This window comes from Cavia porcellus, unplaced genomic scaffold (genome assembly GCF_034190915.1).
Source record: "Cavia porcellus strain 051 isolate PalLab524CR breed Dunkin Hartley unplaced genomic scaffold, mCavPor4.1 scaffold_23, whole genome shotgun sequence".
Classification (NCBI taxonomy): domain Eukaryota; kingdom Metazoa; phylum Chordata; class Mammalia; order Rodentia; family Caviidae; genus Cavia; species Cavia porcellus.
Window position 1 is genome coordinate 21,800,700 of NW_026947506.1, and position 17,902 is coordinate 21,818,601.

At 42.3% G+C, this 17,902-nt stretch overlaps 1 protein-coding gene across 7 annotated transcripts in view; it reads right to left on the reverse strand.

Annotated features, from left to right (window-relative positions):
- The window catches only part of Hecw1 (HECT, C2 and WW domain containing E3 ubiquitin protein ligase 1), a 388,661-nt gene that overhangs the window by 10,145 nt on the left and 360,614 nt on the right, over window positions 1–17,902 (reverse strand). For all 7 annotated transcript variants that reach the window (XM_063233918.1, XM_063233919.1, XM_063233922.1 and 4 more), the window contains 4 exons: window positions 5,807–5,905; window positions 4,411–4,540; window positions 1,936–2,082; window positions 386–500 (listed from right to left, as the gene is read on the reverse strand). In XM_063233918.1, coding sequence (XP_063089988.1) covers window positions 386–500; window positions 1,936–2,082; window positions 4,411–4,540; window positions 5,807–5,905 — 491 coding nt within the window. The remainder of the gene's footprint in view (window positions 1–385; window positions 501–1,935; window positions 2,083–4,410; window positions 4,541–5,806; window positions 5,906–17,902) is intronic.

The window sequence follows — 17,902 nt, forward strand, 5'->3', positions numbered from 1 at the left end:
GAGTAGAAAAACCCACAGAAACAGAATGTAGATAGATGGTTGAAGGTTTGGGGAGAGAGGAGAGTAGGACACAATTATTGGGTTCAGGGTTCCCTTTTGGGGTGATGGAAATGCTTTAGAGCTAGCTATAGATTATCTGGTTGGAGAACACTGTGAATGTAACAAATTGCACTGAATTGCTCGCTTATTTTATTGTTTTATTTTTGGTACTAGAGATCAATCTCATGGCCTCATGCTTCCCAGGCAGGTGCTGTGCCACTGAGCTGTATCCCCAGGCTGAATTGCTCAATTTTATGTTATGTCAATTTCACCCCAATAAAAATTTTTTTCCCAAAAGTGACGAACTCCATATGTGACAGGATCATCACACCCAGGGCTCACTCACCTCCGCGGTACTCGGTATTATTCCGCCAGTCATTGAGGTCAATCTCTGCGGTACCAGCGATCACTAGCTCCAGCTCCCTGGCATCGAACACCGAGACCAGCCTGGAGTCCACGACCTGAGACACAGATGAGCTTCAGCACAGAGGCCCGTACGCCAAGGGAGGTTACGGTCACTGTCATTATTGCTGTGGGTTAAACTGGGGACGTGACATCATTTACCATCTTTTTCTTTTCAGCATGCAACTATGTTTACATTCAAAATCACTGTTATGTTCTGTACATTCATTCCTCTCCCCATTATGTGCTGAAATCGTCATCACCACAGTGATGGGCTGACGAGGTGAGACCTTTGGGGTTCTGGCGTGCCCCTCTAATGAATGGGATTCGTGGCCTTTATCAAAAAGGCTCCAGAAAGACCCCTTTACCCTCCACTGAGTGAGTACATGGCAAGAAGCTGTCATCTGTGAACCAAAAGACACCGAATCCACTAAACTCTCTTCGTTTTGGACTGTCCAGCCTCTAAAAACTGAGAAAGAGCCTCTGGTGCATAGGTGCTACTGGAGTGTGGTATTTTGGTAACCTAAATGGATGAAGGCGGGCACTGAGGTAAACAGTTTGGTGCACAACCCTTCATGGCAGTAAGAAACAGATCCCGGGGTCTGCACCTGGGACCCCACAACGCAGACGTGCATTCTGGGATGGAGGTCGCAAACAAACCTGACGTGACTTTCTGAAGTTACACTGAAGTTTCCAAGAAACACCGCATTGTAAAGGTAAAAACTTCAAACCATTCTGAAGTGACTTAGTAGCTATTACCATCACCGTTTCTCTTACAGTGTACTTTGTCACATAAATCATGACTCATTTGTTAGGACCCTGAATTATTTATTAAAGACTGGATCCTCCTGCTCTCTTCTCACTTCCTTCCTGCCTCTTTTAAAAGTCTGGAAGGACCTGCTTAGTCCCTGGGGCTCTGTGCTGTGGATTCACAGCTTGTGCCAAATGTGCCCTCTACGATGGCATCTTGATCAGACTAGTGGTGGGCAGCAAGCAGCTCTGATGGCTCTTTTCCTTTCCTGGCAGGAAAAAAGAGAACTTTTCGGAACTGGGATCCAAGAAAACAGTTATGGCTCATTATTTCGGAACTGGAGAAATGTAAGGACATTACTTCTTTTTGCATAGGAAGGAAGCCTAGAAACTGTCACTGTCTTCTCTGTTTACCACTTGGCATGGCTGATGCGGTGCAAAATGATGCTATAGGAAAATTAAAATCTAGCAAGAGTGGACGGCACCCCAAATGCTCACACTGCCTTCACAATAGGCCCTGAAGGCTTCCACATCTGTGACAGCAGGGCCACACCACTGGAGTTTCTGGGAGCATTTTCACCTCTTCCAAGAGCTGGGTTTCCCAGGGCACCGTGACCCTTCCTTCAGCCCTCACCCTGCCGAGTCCTCCACACGCTGGAGGACAGCTCGGGCTTGCTGCTTCCTCTCCGCTCTCCTCACTGGGCTGATGAGAAGCAGAGGTCCTGACAGCTGCCTGGGCCTCACCTCATAGAAGCCCCGCACCAGCGCCTCGGTCTGCTGCACCACGCCACGCTCCACCCGCCACTTCACCATCCTCTCGATGTACTCCTTCTTGTTCTTCTCCGTCACCTGGGTGTTGGCTCCACCAGACTTCAACTCCCTTTCCGTTACCTGTGGGGCGACAGGAAGCTATGATGCTTGTCCACGCAGGCAAACATTCTGATTTTAGGAGGAGATGTTGGCACCTTAGAGGGCTTGCAGATTTTGTTTTTCCCTGCCCTTTCTTCCCTTTCCTTCCCTCCCAACAACTTCTTTTCTTTCTATTCTTTCCTTTTTGTGGCACTGGAGATAGAACTAGGACCTTTGCTCTGGGATACATCCCCCATTTTTTTTTATTTTGAGATAGGTCCCTCCTAAGTTGCCCGGCTGGGCTTGAACGTGTGATCTTCCTGCCTCAGCCTCTCAGGGTGCTGAATGAATGGGAAATGTGCCATAATGCCTTGCTTTATAATAGCATTATGGCATTTAAATCTTAATTTTGGTGCACTTTTCCATACAGAAGTAAAAAAACAACAACAACTTTATTTGACCATGTTAATCTTTTAGGGTTTTAAATATTTGTGCTATACATATAGTAGTATTTCTTGATGCAATACTACAGATCAAAATTCTCTCTTCTTCCCTTTTTCTCTTTCTTTCTCTTTTTTCCTTCTTTAATTCAGTTTTTGTAACATAACTGGGGGATCTAAATTTTAGAAAAATTTAAATTAGTTCAGTACATGGCAAGACAGTTCAATGAGTACCATATTCTGGGCAGTATGGAAGTGTATCCTATAGGTGCAGGAAGAAATATTTTCTCTCAGTCATCTATGACACATTCTTCCAAGGTCTGTTTATACAAATAAACAGAAAAGAATTTGCATTCTGGCCCATCCCAGATTCTCAGTGGAGCAGTGGGTGCCGGGTGGTCTGCAGTACCCCATGAGTAACTCTGACCACAGCTCATTCATGCAGGGTCCTCCCAAAGGGTTCTAATTTATGTTTCACAACAGTGCTATTACACAGGTTTTTCTTCCTTTTTCATTCCTTTTTTTTTTTTAGATTTCTTGTAACTAGTGCTCTCCAAATTTTAATTGTTAAATCTGCTCAGATGGTTATTCCCTGATTAAATGGAAACCCATTTGATCAGAAAATTTACTGTTATATAAAAAATACTAGTAGAAAACAAATGGGAAGTCTTATCTTGTTAAATAGTTCTGAGATATATATATATAAGCATTTTGGAGGATATGATGTAAATAATTACTCCTGTGGTTTTTACATAGCACAAATACCTTACACAGGTGTGGTATACTTTATAAAAATTGTGTCTGATTCACTGTCATAGGTAACTTTAAAAAATTCATAAAGGGGATCCATGTCATAACAAGAAAAAGAAGGAAAGGGACGTGGGCAGATTTATTAATGGAAATAGTCTCCAAAGAATAATGTTTGAATGAATGAAGTTGCTTGTTCTATAGTTTAAAAGCAAAATTCCATTATCATATGCTCTAGCAATTGTATTTTGTGTGTGTACACACACACATATGCACATACACACACACAATTGTGCACTCATAGTCATAGCAGAAGTATTATCACAATACCCAAAAGGTAGAGGAAATTCAGGTGCCCATCAACAGATAAATGGATGAACCACAAAGGTGACACATCCATTTAATGGAATATCACTCAACCTTGAAAGGAATGAAAATTCTCACACATGGTCCCGTATGGATGAACATTGAAGACATTAGTAAGGTAAAACAAGCCAGTCACAAAAGATCAATATTGTGTGTTTTCCCTTATATGAAATATGTGGAGCAGTCAAGTTCATAGAAGTTGAATGGGGTTACCAGGAGCTAGGGTCAGAGGTGAGAGAAATGGGAACCTGTTGTTTAAAGGGTACAGTTTTAGTTTTGCAAGACAAAATGGTTCTGGAGATTGCATGCCCTACCGTGAGAATGTACTTAATAATATTGAGGTGTAAACTTAAAATGGTTAAGATGGTCAGTTTTGTTATATATTGTTATAGCTTGGGTTTAGATTCCCTCCAAAGCCTCATGTGGACTTTTTCAGAGGTGGCTGGATCTAGAGCGTGTGGTGCTGGAATTGATTCATGTTGCTACACTACACTAGGATCAGTGGCGCTAGGGTGTCATGTCACCTGCTCTAAGTAGCCTATGTAAGACCCTTATAAGAGATAAAAGAGCTGTGGTTGATCCTTGTTGCTTTGCTGTCTTCTCCTGTCATGAGCTATTTCTCCTCTGCAATGCAACCTTGCCTTGGAGTCAGGTAATTATGGACTGAAACCTCTACAAACTGTGAGCTAAATAAACCTTTTCTCCTTTAACCTTGGGTGTTGGGTATTTTTGTCTCAACAATGAGAAAAGTAACTCAGACATATGTATTCACCACAGTAAAACACAAAATCCTTTTCCATGCCCACATCACACAAACCTGTCCGAAAACTTCTTCATTAACAGTGAAAGTGAGGTCAAGGATATCTGTGATGTTGTTGTCCTTCATCCATTGCAAGCTCTGGTGGAATTCCTCATCCAGATACTCCAGGTCACTCAGGTCACAGGGCCTGTGTGGATCCCAAGGGAGTAGATGGGACAGAATTAGGGGCCAACTTGCTGCCCATGCTCAATGGAAAAAAATGCAGTTATGCCACTTTTGGTTAAAACATTACAGACTTAACAATTTGATACTTTTTTGGACAACTTTGAATGTATTACTAAGTCAATATATTCAATGATTTTGGTTCATTCAATAATTCTCCTTTGAAAACAAGCTACTAAAATGGGTAACAATAATTGATGAAAAAATTATAAGTAATAAGTGACTCATGGACTCTCATTTTAAAGCAACTATGAGGCATTATTGAAAAGTACAGTGAATGTTTAATTTAGAAAAAATTATTATAGTAAAAGACATTACCACCAATCCCCTTCAGTGTGCTCCCTCTCTCCTCTGACAAACTTATCTTTCTTCTTACTGAAGAAAGATACTTTCTGAAGCTACTCTGGAAGTCCTCTTTCATGAGTGTCTTTAGTAGCACTGTTCTGGTTGCCTCCGGGTCCTGAATTCATTCCAAACATTTACCTTTCATGGGCATTTGACTTTGGAGAACAGCCAGAAGTCACACAGTGCCATCCAAACTGGATGAAGACACATCACAATGCTTTTATGAGCCCGTCTTTCTGTAGGACAGCACTTAGGAATACCATTCGCTGCATTTTTGATCACACTTTATAAAGACACTCAAGAAAGAGAACTTCCAGAACTGCTTCAGACAGTGGCAAGAATGCCTGGGTGACTGTGTCCAAAGCGAGGGGGTGGACTTATGAGGAGGAATAATGACAATGTGTCTAATTAATTTTTAAAAATTTAAACATTCAGTGTGTTTTTCTATTACATGTTGTAAGGTATAAATGAATGATTTCTGCTTAATAGTTTAAGGCAATATTTGTAATATATTTTTACAGAAGCTGATTTATGTACATTATATGATGTTTTGCTAATCAGATCTTCTCTTATGTTTACATAAACTCTCAAAATGCCTTTAACTATCTTTTTTTTTTGTCTTTTTCGTTTTTATCGGTACCAGGAATCGAACTCACGACTGCCTGCTTGCAAGGCAGGAGCTTATGCCGCTGAGCTAAATCCCCAGCCCCAGCCTTTAACTATCTTAAAAAGTGTATGTGACACACAAAGCATTCAGAACAGGAAAGCACTGAGAACCTAACATGAATGATTGAAGCAAAACAGAGACAGAGGCCCAAGGCCGCAGAGAGACCCGCACTGCTGTCCTGCACCAGGGCTGTGTAACCACTGTCTGCCATACACTTACAGCCTCAGGAGAGCCTTGTAGAAGGGCCTCGTGAAGAAAGCATCCAGAAGGTACTGATGGATCAGGGCCAGGCCGAGGATACGACCGCTAAACCTGAACCTGAAACACAGACGAAGCAGAGAAATGTCAGGATCAGTGGGAACTTTACATCATCGGATATTTTCATTGGTATATGTGTGTTTCTGTCTAGTATTCCTCTTAAGCTGCTTCAGGAATCTTCCTGCAATGGCAGCAGCCATTTCCCCTCCTTATTCTTCACCATAAATGATGGTGTGTGGTTGGCCTATATTAAAGGAAACTACTCCCCAGTGTATCAGAATAGTCATTTGTTCCAGAATCTTCTCAGGTCTGGGATTATTAGGATCGAAGAAGAAGAAAGCACCAGGGGAGGAGAACGCTGGACTTGAGATAAAAGACCCACACAAAGCCAAGGAGAACCCGAACCCATGGACACAGAAAGCTTTCTGGATAGAGTGTTCTTACATAGTCAAGCATTCTACACAATCCCCTGATTGTCTATGCTGGGAGGTAGAGAACTTAGGATGTGAATCGTATCTGGCAGCTGTGCTCAGACAGTGGGAAAAGTTATATGCAATCACAGTGGGGTAGCAGACAGGCTAAGTTAGCATCAAGGATTGTACTGCCTGCCATACACAAAGAAAAAACAAGGTCCCTGCTGGGCAGAGCTGGTCACGGGTACCTGCTGCCTCCAGAGGCAAGGCCCTGACTGATTTAAATCCTGGTTGGGGTAACTGCTTCCTGGAATTTCTGCTGGTGGGAGATGCTGAGGCTACTGCAGCTTGATTACATTAAGGTTTGTTTCTCACCCAGCTTCTAGTCTTCCTGGTTCAGCAGCCCGTGGCTTCCTACCAGGAGCGCCTCGCCCACCTCTGTACCTGGCTCCACAACTGGGTCCCCTGGTCTCCTATCCAGCCAGCTTTTCCTTGAATCATAGACTTAGTTGTGACTTTTGTCATATCAGCCCAACTCACTCATTTCTTACTGCCTTCTATGAGGCTCTTTTTCTAGATTTTCTACTGCATACAAGACACAGTAAAAATATATAGTAAATATTTAAATTTTAAACAATTAAAGTAAAAGACCCATTGCCAAGGACCCTTTCAAAATACTCCCCTTCTCTTTTTACCGCATGTTGTTGCCACTTTTCAAAGCATTTCTGGAAGTCCTCTTTCCTCAGCATTTTTATAAGGTATAATAAAAAATACAAATAGCTAGGTATGATGGCACATGCGAGACAATCTCAGCACTCAGAAGCCTGAGGCAGAAGGACTGCTGTGAGTTTGAGGCCAGAATGGGCTACATACTGAGTTTAAAATTAGCCTAAACAACATAGCAAGATCCTGTCTCAAAACCTACAACAGGGTGGTGATTTAGCTTGGTGGTGTAAGCATCTGCCTGGCAAGCACAAGGTTATGAGTTCAATCCCCGGTACCAAAAAGCAAAACAAAACAAAAATCTGTTTAAAAAAAACTGCAACAACAGCAAATGCTGTTGCCCAGTGCCATCCAATTGAAAGCCAGGCTTGTAAAAACATTACAATGTGTCCTTGGTATGGTTTATGTCTATAGGTCCCTCTGAAAACTCTCTGGCCCATAGCTAGGGCCGCTGGAATGTGATTGGATATTGTAGTGGTTGACTGAATGTGTCAACTTGAAACATTTAGAAGCTTAACTAAATGGGTTTAGCAACTCTACACCCAAGGGTGTAAAAAAAGACCCACCCCAGGGTGGCTCATTACCTGGAGGTATAAAAGAAAAGGAAAAAAAAAATGCATTCCATTCTTGGGAGAAGCTCCAGTCTTCACTTTTGGTTTGGACCTCGTCTCCCTCTCGGCTTCTACTGTAGACTCTTCAGCTTTCCAGCATAGACTCTTCAGCCTTTCATCTAGAGCCTCCAGCCTTCTGTCGCAGACCCATCAGCCTGCTGGTGTAGACTTGCACAAGACACTAGGGTGAACTCCAGACCTTGGATTGAAACCTTTAGCCTCCAGTGTGCAGCAGACACCCCCTGCATGCTTCCTCATCCGACTCTGTGGCTGACCATCGTAAGCCTGTCTTGTTTCTTTTGCATCTGTATATCTCGTGTTTTATCTGTTCTCTTCCATAAAACTTTGACTAATACAGGTATGGTGGTTTATAGCTGACTTGCTTTATAGAAGATGGGGTCTGGTTGAAGTTGCTGGGAGACTGGGAGCATGGCCTGGAAAGGTTTTTCTCCCTCCCCAGATTCTCCTTTCTCTCTCTGCTTCTGTCTTCCTCGCTGTGAGAAGCCCTTCTCCACCCGTGCACCTCTACCATGCCGCCCTGCCTTGGAGCCACCAGAACATCTCCCGAAACCTCTGCTAACTGTGAGCCAAAAAAATCATTCCCTCCTTTTGTTTTCCGTGTCAGGTACTGTGTGCCAGCCATGAGGAAAGTAACTAAGACAGCCCTCATCTACCCTCTTCACTGATCTGGCACCATGCAACCTCGGCCTCTTTCCCAAAGTCTAATGACCGTGATGCATGAATGTTCTGAAACAGTTCAGGACACTGAGGCAGCCGTAACAGCGCAACTGGAAAGAACTCATGAATAAAAACTTCCAAAACTGCTACTCCCAAGCGTCTGATGGGCTCAGTGTGCTCAAAGGGTGTGTCCTGAGGGGGATTCATGGCAATGTGTCTTTTATTTTAATAATTTTGGAAAATGTAAACATTCTCCATAGTGTTTGATTACACTGCCAACTGCTGTAAAAATGTTAGAATGAACAGTTATCTGATTCCACAGAATAACCATAACTGTTAAATAACAGCGTGCTAAACTGGTACCGTGTGAAGTAGTTGATTCTTTGTTGCATGAAATAGCATGCCCATATTATTGACTCTGAGGAGGCTAGTGGTAAGCAGCCACAGGGAAGGTGCGGTGAGGGCACTGGGGATGAGGAGATGCCTGGGACAATCCGAAGTCCTAGGTCCTTGAGCCTGGGGGCTCATCACTGTCCCATCCCAACAAACTCTTTCCTGCCTGCCCAATAACAGACCTGTCCTCAGCATGGAGGCCGCAGTTCTGTGCATAAAGCACCACTCACTTTTAAGTCAGTGTGGTACCTGCTAACCTGCCCTTCCTGGCCCCAAGGTACTGCAAAGGATGCTTCTAACAGGATGGTGAGGGCGTGGCCACGCAGACAGAGATGAATGAGATGACCTGAACTGGGACTAGAACAAATGCCAGACATTACAGGGCTAAGTGCCCTTCTCATGTAGAGGCAGCTCCCAATGGCCCAGGAAAGAAATGATAATCATGCAGGGAGCAAGTTACACAGATAAAGAAATCCATGAAAGCATTAAAACAGAACACCATCTTTAGCTTGATGTTTGAAAATGGCCTATCTTGGAGAATCATACATTTTCTAACAAAATGAAAATTATTTAAACTTATTCAGGAAGAAACAGAGAATAACAATCATAGTACAAACAATCATAGTACAATCAAACTACAAACTTTGGGAAAAATACCTATTGCCAAAATTGATGCAGGGACTGAATATATGTGTTTAGAGACACGGTTTTTCAAACTATCAAGGGTTAGAGAATCCCTCTACTATTTAAACAGCTCTACAAATCAAAAAAGGGTAGAAAATGTCTTAATTTATTATCTTGAACTATCAGAACTGCAGCTCATGATCTGGGCAAGGTTAGCAGAAAGAAAATTACAGTAGTGCCCTCTGACAAACACCCCTGACTTTCACAGATATGAACAGATTCGCATTATGAACACTCATAGGTGTGAACTAATCTCAGAAGTAGCTCTTGTGTCTGCCACAGTATACAGTAATCCAGTGCAAATGGAGACTTACTGTATTTCTGTGTGTGTCTGACTTTTTTGTAATGCTTTACATTGTATATTTGTGACTTAAATGAATCTAATTTGTGAATGTTCTGGAGTGGAACTCATTTGTAAGTCAGGACTTACTATAAAGATGTTTTCTGTGACTACATAAAATTCTAAAAATAAAAATCACAGCAGAACTGAGCCTATCAACTTATTCTGAGAATCATATAAAATGATTAAAGATGTTTAAATTTTAAGAAATAAAAATAACTAATATTAGGAATTTTATTATTAAAATTAATCACAAAGTCAAAAGACAAAGTCATATGGCTTTTAAAAATTATTGTTAAAGGTTAAAAGGCACTTGATAATATCTGTCTTAGTTATGTTTCTTGTTGCTGAGACAAAACACCCAACACCCACAAATCAAGGGAGTAAAGGTTTATTTAGCTCACAGTTTGTAGAGGTTTCAGTCCACAGCTGTTGGTTCCAAATCAGGGTGACACATGGCAGAGGAACAACAGTTCACGGCAGTAGAGGACAGCAAAAGCAATGAGAGAGCCAGACAGTGAGAGCAAGAGGGCACACATGTGTGGGAGAAGCTTCTTTCTGTCCCTTATGTTGTATCCACTCTACCAGGATTAGGCGGTGCCAAACCAATCAGTGGACTTATCCAGCCAACACTCACTTTTAATCCCAGCATTCCATACTCTAGATTCAGCCACCTCTGAAAAAGTTCTATGATTGCATGAGGCTTTGGGGAGACATCTAGACAAAAACTATACAATGTACTCCACCGATTTCTAGAGAATAAAAAATCCTTGCAGTGATTCTGAATAGAAGAATGTTTCCTTGGCATAATAAGTAGCTTCTGTCTTGAAATATACAGTTGGCCCCCTGTGTCCTCCACATTCATGGGTTCAACCAGTGTATATTGAAAATATCCAGGAAAGGAAAAACATTTGGATTGAACATGTACACTTTTTCTTGTCATTGTTTGTTAAAACTACAACACAGTAAGTTTTTATATAGCATTTACTTAGATTAGATCTTAAGAATGATCTAGAGAGATTATTTAAAGTGTATGGGAAGATACATGCAGGTTATATGTAAATACTATGGGATTTTATTTTCTGTAGGGAATTTGAACTTCTGTGAATTTTGGTATCTGTAGGAGGGGAAGCCCTGGAACAAATCTCTCGATTTCAAGGGATGAGTGTTTGGAACAGTGAAAAATGAAGGGATGCTGGTTATCATTACTCTGCATAATATGCTATCAGTTCTAGTTGCTCTAGTTAATTATAAATGGGAAACTGGAAGCAGATTTTAGAAATAACTTGTATTGCATAGGTGTTGGGCCAAGGCAAGTTGCTGACAGTGTGTCACTGGCCCTTGCTACCACTGGTAGCATCTATCTTAGCAATACCAAGTCTTGGCTCAACAGCTATGCAGTAAAAGTTATTCCTATTTACTCTCCTTATCCAGTTTTCCCCTTTTGCTCCTGTTATTTATTTGTCCCTCACAGCAAATGTTTATTTCCTGGGTTCCAAGCACACACAGAAAAGCCAATTTGACCCTCTCCAATCCGGGTTCAAATTTCCAGCCCGATTCACGATTGTTCCCCTTCAGGTCTGCCGCCCACCTTAGATCAGTTGGGAGTGATGAGGGGGGGAAATCTCAGAGTCTGGGGTCTTGCTCAGCACTGCTGCTTATTTCTCAACCAGGAGGTGGGACCAAGGGGATGCAGGAGACGGGAGTGCTTTCCTCCTAGAAAGACTGCCGTGCAGACCACCAGTAGAGAACTGTTTATTTGCTTTGAATGGAGGAGTCCATCAGCTGGAACTTCTAACGACCAAATTACACTGGGTTCACAGGCTGATGTGGACAGTATGGAGGCATCAGATTTTCCTAACTGTGCAAGCAAAGCTATGATAATATGGCTTGGCTTTATATAAACACAGACAGTATGGCTCTTAGCCAGCCCAGTATGCACAGTAATATATATTCCAGAGTGATGAACTATGATCCATGATGTTTGTATGAATCACAATGAAGCAACTGTACAATTCAAATGAAAAACAATAGTTTAAAAGACATAGGTTGGAAGGTCAGCCTTTACCGGTTGACGAACTTGAATGAAGAAACATCTTCTAGCAATTGTGCTCCTTTTCATTTATCACCTGACTTTAAACAACAGCTTGTCTGGAAACTAATTACATTTACTAACACAGGTTACAAATGTGTAAGAAGTATGAGACAAAGGAAATGCTTTTCTTTAGGTTCCGGACCTCAGACAGTGTGTCCATAATCACGGCAAGAAGGCAGCTGAAGAAATGATCCACATCAAACATTTATATTTTGATCTAAGTTGGATGGCACAAAGAGTATTCATTAAAGACCCTAGAGAAATAGCAGAGGCACTCTCCTTCTCTGTGGGTATGCAGGTATTACTGTAGTATCCAGTAATACTCAAGTATACAGTAACACTCAAGTTCCCACATCTAGAGCATCTCTGTGAACTTAGAGGCCTCAGTTCCATCTTCTCTGGGGGCCCCAGGACCAGTCTTTGATATTGCAGGCCAGCCCTGCTCCTGGGGTGTGGCGTTGCTCCTATTTTTTGAGCTGGCATTTTTGAGGCCACGCTTGAAAGCAGTTCCCAACTTGAATGCAGTATGCACCTCTGGGCCTTTGCATCCAAGCCCATGGCCTGCATGACACTTGTGCTACCACTGTCGGCCCAGGCCGCCTGAGTTCTGCTTTGAGCAGTCCAGGCCAGTGTTTATTTTGCCAGCAGGGAACAGCCCCTCTGGATTGAGCTGCTCTCTTAGAGGGTGGAGCTGCCTGGACCTTGAGAGCTTCCTGAGCCTGTTCTGGAGTTTGCTCAGGGTCCTTCCATCCCTGGATGCACTGAGGCAGATGCAGGAATACCCACAGGACACCCAGGACACCAAGACCTGATCTTTAGACTTCAAACACCTCTTCTAAATGCCATGGCATCTTCTATAGCACAAATATCCAGTGAAAGTGGCTCTACTGGCAAATTCGAGGAGCTCAGAAACCTTTTGATGGGTCTATGAGTAGGGCCAGTTACACCTGGATACTCAAATTGTAACTCAGGTGACTGCACCCACACACACTGCCTACATTTGGCAACTGAGAGTTGGAAGGATCATGTTAACTAAATGCTACAGGAAGTTCTTTACAGCAGTCATGTTTTTCATTCCTGATATTTCCGGGATCTTTTGTAACCTCTGCTTCCCTAGAAAAACATCAGGCCCTTTAGATGTTAAGGTCTTTTCTGGGATAGTTAGAAAAGGTTCTTGAAAAACATAAAGCAGCTTCATTGATCTTAGCACTGTTGACATTTGGTGTCCTGTGCGTTGTAGGATATTTAACAGCATTCCAGGCCTCTAGTTACCAAATGACAGTAGAACTAACTCCTAAATTGTGACAACCCGGATCATCTGATATTGCAAAACACCTTTTGGATGTTGTGACTGGTGGAACAGCTCTCTTGAGAACTACTGGCATAGACCAGAATGTGGGAAGTGTATCTCAAAAGTGTTCTCGTTCTTCTTTCTAGCTGACACGCAAGTACCACTTGCCTTTCTTGGAGGCCTGAAAAAGTTGTCTGGGTCCTCTGAGGTGATGAATGTTATAAACTTTGAGCCTTTGTGCTCCACTGTGCACCCATGAATAGTTTTCCATCGCTCCCTGAATGTCTAAAGATGCTTTGTTCCCCACCAAATATCATTTTAAAATTGCACCAAAATTCAGGTTGTGAGTTTGTCTTGGAGAAATGATCGGTAGAGACAATGATTTGTCCTGTATACACCAGGGGGTATCTGTAGGGAGCAGCTGAAGCTAGAGATCAATCACATATTTGGGGCTGAAGCAAGGAGAGCCCACAGAATATGGAGAGCCCAAAGCAAGCCACATAAACAAGCTACTTCAGCTCCTAGAAGACAAGGGGCCCAGGTCAGCCAGCTAAACAAGTTGCTAGGCAGAGGGGCTGAAACTGATATGCTCCTGGGTATATAGCTAAACATGCTTCAGTGATTGAGCAGTGCCTTTTCTCCCATCAGGAGAGAGGGCTCCACGTGACTTCAACTTTCATCTCTTTTCTTTATTTTCCCATTCTCTCGTCACCCCTCCTCCCTGGGAACATCAAGGGCTGCGCTAGTCTGTGCAGGTATCAGTCTTTCTAAGGGGACTTAGTTGGATCTGAATTAAGGAAAAAGTAAGCCTCATGGAGAATTAGTGTTACATTCTTGAGGTAGGAACCTGTATATGGCGTGTTTGAGCCAACAGAGCTGGACCCCCAGAGAAAGAATACAGAGGGTGGTAAACACTTTGAGTTTGGGAGGATACTCAGGGAACAGATCATGAAGGTCTGAAGAAGGATTTTGGACTTTATCCTAAAGGAGCTGAGAATCCGCTGGCAGGTTCACATAGGATCAATGGAATGAAGTTATTGATGTGTTACAATGTTTCAAGTGGGAGTTTATATCTACTACAGGAAAGTGCTTTTTAAGGTAAAGAGTGCTATTAGCTCACTGTGTTTGTTAGTGAGGTAGTTTGTGCTGCTCATAGAAAGAGTAATTCGGGTGAAAAATACTGAAAAGGTTTAATAATGAGGAAGAGTGAATGAGGACATGGACCCAGAAGCTGGAGGAAAGTATACAATGTGAAGACTGATGAGAAGGGGTAAGCCCTGGGCAAGGGCATGGAGGAATGAACAGCACCAGTGGGCGGGTGTGCCTTGAGTAGGCAGGGAGGGTGCCAAGGTTGGGTAGGCATTTGCAGTGAAGATGGGAATCGAGGTGATGGTTTCAGTGTTTACATTCCAGTAGGGTCTTAAGTCATCTCTTCAAAGTGGAGGGGACCTTGGCTGGTAGGAGCTTTCAGGACAACGGCATGGATGATAAAGCACTAAGAGGATTGGGAGCACTGAAATAGAACCCGCTGAGACCAGAGAGTGTGGTTCAGAATTGTCCCATCTCTCAGGATCACTTCATCGTTAGTGCCATCGGTACAGAAAACACGACTGCTGAATTCAACACTACCTGTGGGATGGTGAATTACAGTATTGATCCATACTTGCTTTTTGCCCCTAGATAGTCTACAGGCACAGACAGGGGATGGCACTGTGTGTGTAGAGAAAGGAGGAGCTCAGGAGACCTGGGGTGAGGGGCACCATGCTGGCTGCCTGAGGTGTGAATGAACTAGGCCAGCAGTTGGGGGGACAATGTGGGAACACCAGCTGTAGAGAGAGTAAAGATGGGATTTTAGTTTTTGTTTCTGGGATGGCACAGTTCTGGGTGATAATGAGGTCACGAGGGACCTGAGGGAGCAGGTGGCTAGAACAGAATAAAGGTCAAGGCTACTGCGGGTAGGCAACTTATTCTCAGCACCCACCTTTATTTGAGTAATGTTTGGGGGATGTTAAAGAATTCCCCCTTCCACACCCTGCAAAAGTTTTTTAAATGTTGCAAACTGTAAGGCACAGTTTATATTTGGTCTTCATTGCGTCCCTGTGTGGGGAAACAGTTTTGCGGATTAGCTGAGAAAACTTGAAGTTTCCCTCATCTGCCACGAAAGAGACTCTGCCAACACAAGATAATGGCAAGATTTATCTTCTGATTGCTAATTAGCAGCTGAAATGAATGTCTAGCTCTGAAGCTGCCAAGTCCCCTCCATGAATAGCTTCCCCGCAGAGGGAGTGAGAACAGGGCTATTTCCCGTCAGCATGGCAGGCTGTGTGTAACTCTACTAGAGAAAGGTAACAAGAAGAATCAGGCTTACTTTAACACAGCCTCTGACAATATATAGACTGCAAGTAATTGACAGGTATTGACTGGACTAAAATGTTCAATGAAACAACACTCATTGTAAGATATATCACCTGCAAGTGCGGATAGTGGCTCTTCTTGTGATCCATCATTTTGAGTAGGCTGGTTAATACTGGATGTGTGAATTATATTTCAATGGATTATTATGGCTAGTTGAATGTGGAAAGAGGCAGAGAAATACAGGTCTAAAAAACGAGAGACACTATCACAAGTAAAGAGGATATTACTTCTGGTTTTGATTCTAGCTGTGTTTAGCTGTATTTAGGTACGTGGGGCAGACAATAATTTTTATCAAATGGAGAGTCCAAATGTTTCAGTATGCAATATCATGCACATGCATGGCTGGATTATATTTATAGGTCACAAAAATGATATGCATATTCATTACTTGAATCAAGCAACTGGACAACTTACGACAAAATCTACCAAGTCATTAAATGAAGGACTAAAATAATTTATCTTGACATTGAACTTTTTAGCTATTTAACTTTCTAGCTAACTTTTTTTTTCTGTTTGAGTTTCAATGATTAATTTTCAAGTTAACTTCTATATGGATTTGACCTGCAAATTCAGCCAAACTATTGACGTTTTCATCTCAGCTTCTCTGTTTATCTTGGGTGATACCACTGATTTCTTCTTATAGGGTTCTGAGGGCTGTTACAGACAATGGTGACTTCTCTGTCAAAATATGGTAGAGTCTTCATACACACACTCCAAAGGACCAGAGTGAAATATAATACTGCATTATTAAGTCTGTAGGTTTCTATGGGAGAAGGTATATAAGTAGATACCTGTAGTGAGTTTAACGTTTGTCCCAAAAAATGTATGCCCGGGTCCTAAAACCTGGAACTTGTGAATGTTACTTAGAAAAAGGGTCTTTGAAGATATAATTAAGTGAAAAATCCCAAGATGAAATTATCTTGGATTTTCCAGGCGGGCCTTAAATCCAGTGACAAATGTCTTTAGAAGAGATAAAGACACAGAAGCATCTTATAAAGATGTGTGAAGACAGAGGCAGAGACTGGAGTGATTTGATATAAATAAACCAGGGAGCACTGGAAACAGTAGAGGCTGATAGAGATGAAGAAAATCTCCCCTGGTACCTTCAGAAGGAGCACAGCTTGTTAATATCTCGATTCTGGACTTCTGACCTCCAGAAATGAGAATACCCCATCTGATTACTGCATCTGCCCTAGGCATACAGTACCCGACCAGTGAATAGTCTTCCTTATCTGTCCAGAACACTCCTCACTAAACATATTATCAGGTGATTGGTAAGCTGTTTGGCTAAAGTCATATATTTAATTTTCTGCAAAAGAAGAATTTATCCTGTTTTGCAGTGAGACATTGTTGTATCTGATTTCATGCCCAGAATTATATAGAAAATTTGATCCCAAAAGACTACTCGCCTGGAAAACTAGAATGCTGTGAAACTTGCTAGATCCTCATCCAACTGGATTAGTGAGGCAGGTGAAGGTTTAGAAGGTCTTCTTAATTATTTGAACTATATAAACCAGAGAGTGGAGGTCTGTTAATATCACTAAATTCCTCACAGAACTGAGAGTTCCTCTGCGGCCTTTAGACAGTGTTTCTCTCCCACCTGTTACTCATCAACCAAATGCACAGTATTTTACTAAAGCCAAGTCAGATTGTAACCCAAATACCTTTTAGCCTTTCAGGATTTTGTCCTTTCTTTTTCTTTCTTTCCACAAATAAAATAAGGTACCTATCACATTAGGACAATGTGCTAGCTGCCTGGATTCCTAGAGAACAGACAAAGCTCCCAAGCTCCCAGGGAATATACAATCCAGTGACATCATGTGTCAGGAAAATCTTAGATTTAAATGCTACCTAAGTCTAAGATGAGATGGCATTGTATAATTGGCACATGACTGGCACAATAATAATGGCTCTGACAACATCAAGTTCCCATGCTACACAAAGGAGTATGTGCTGATACAATCAGGATGCCACAAATACCTGAAGCTATTTAAGTAACTGGCTCTGAATTAATTGCACAGACAGAGGGGAAACGCACATGCAGACGCCAAACTCAACAATAAACCAACATGATACTGAAGTCTGTGACTGTGATCTATGCAGTTTCATCGTTTTAATGATCCATCTACTCACTGCATTTTTTCTTTAGATCACAGAAGTAACTGATATTCTTTGAGATTTGACTCTAAAGAAGTCCAGGGAGTAGGAAAAGCCAAGCTTGAAGCTTGCATTTGCCTTTTTTGTTCCTTTATCCCCTAGAGATCCTGAGATATCTCATCTGTCCTTAGCCTACACCGAAGAGCTGTCTCTTGTGAAGCGCAGAGTATTCTTATTTATTTTCCACAATGATAGTCCATAGTCCTGAGTCTCAGCCCCAACTGCCTCCCTTCTCAGATGCTGGGATCAATGGGATC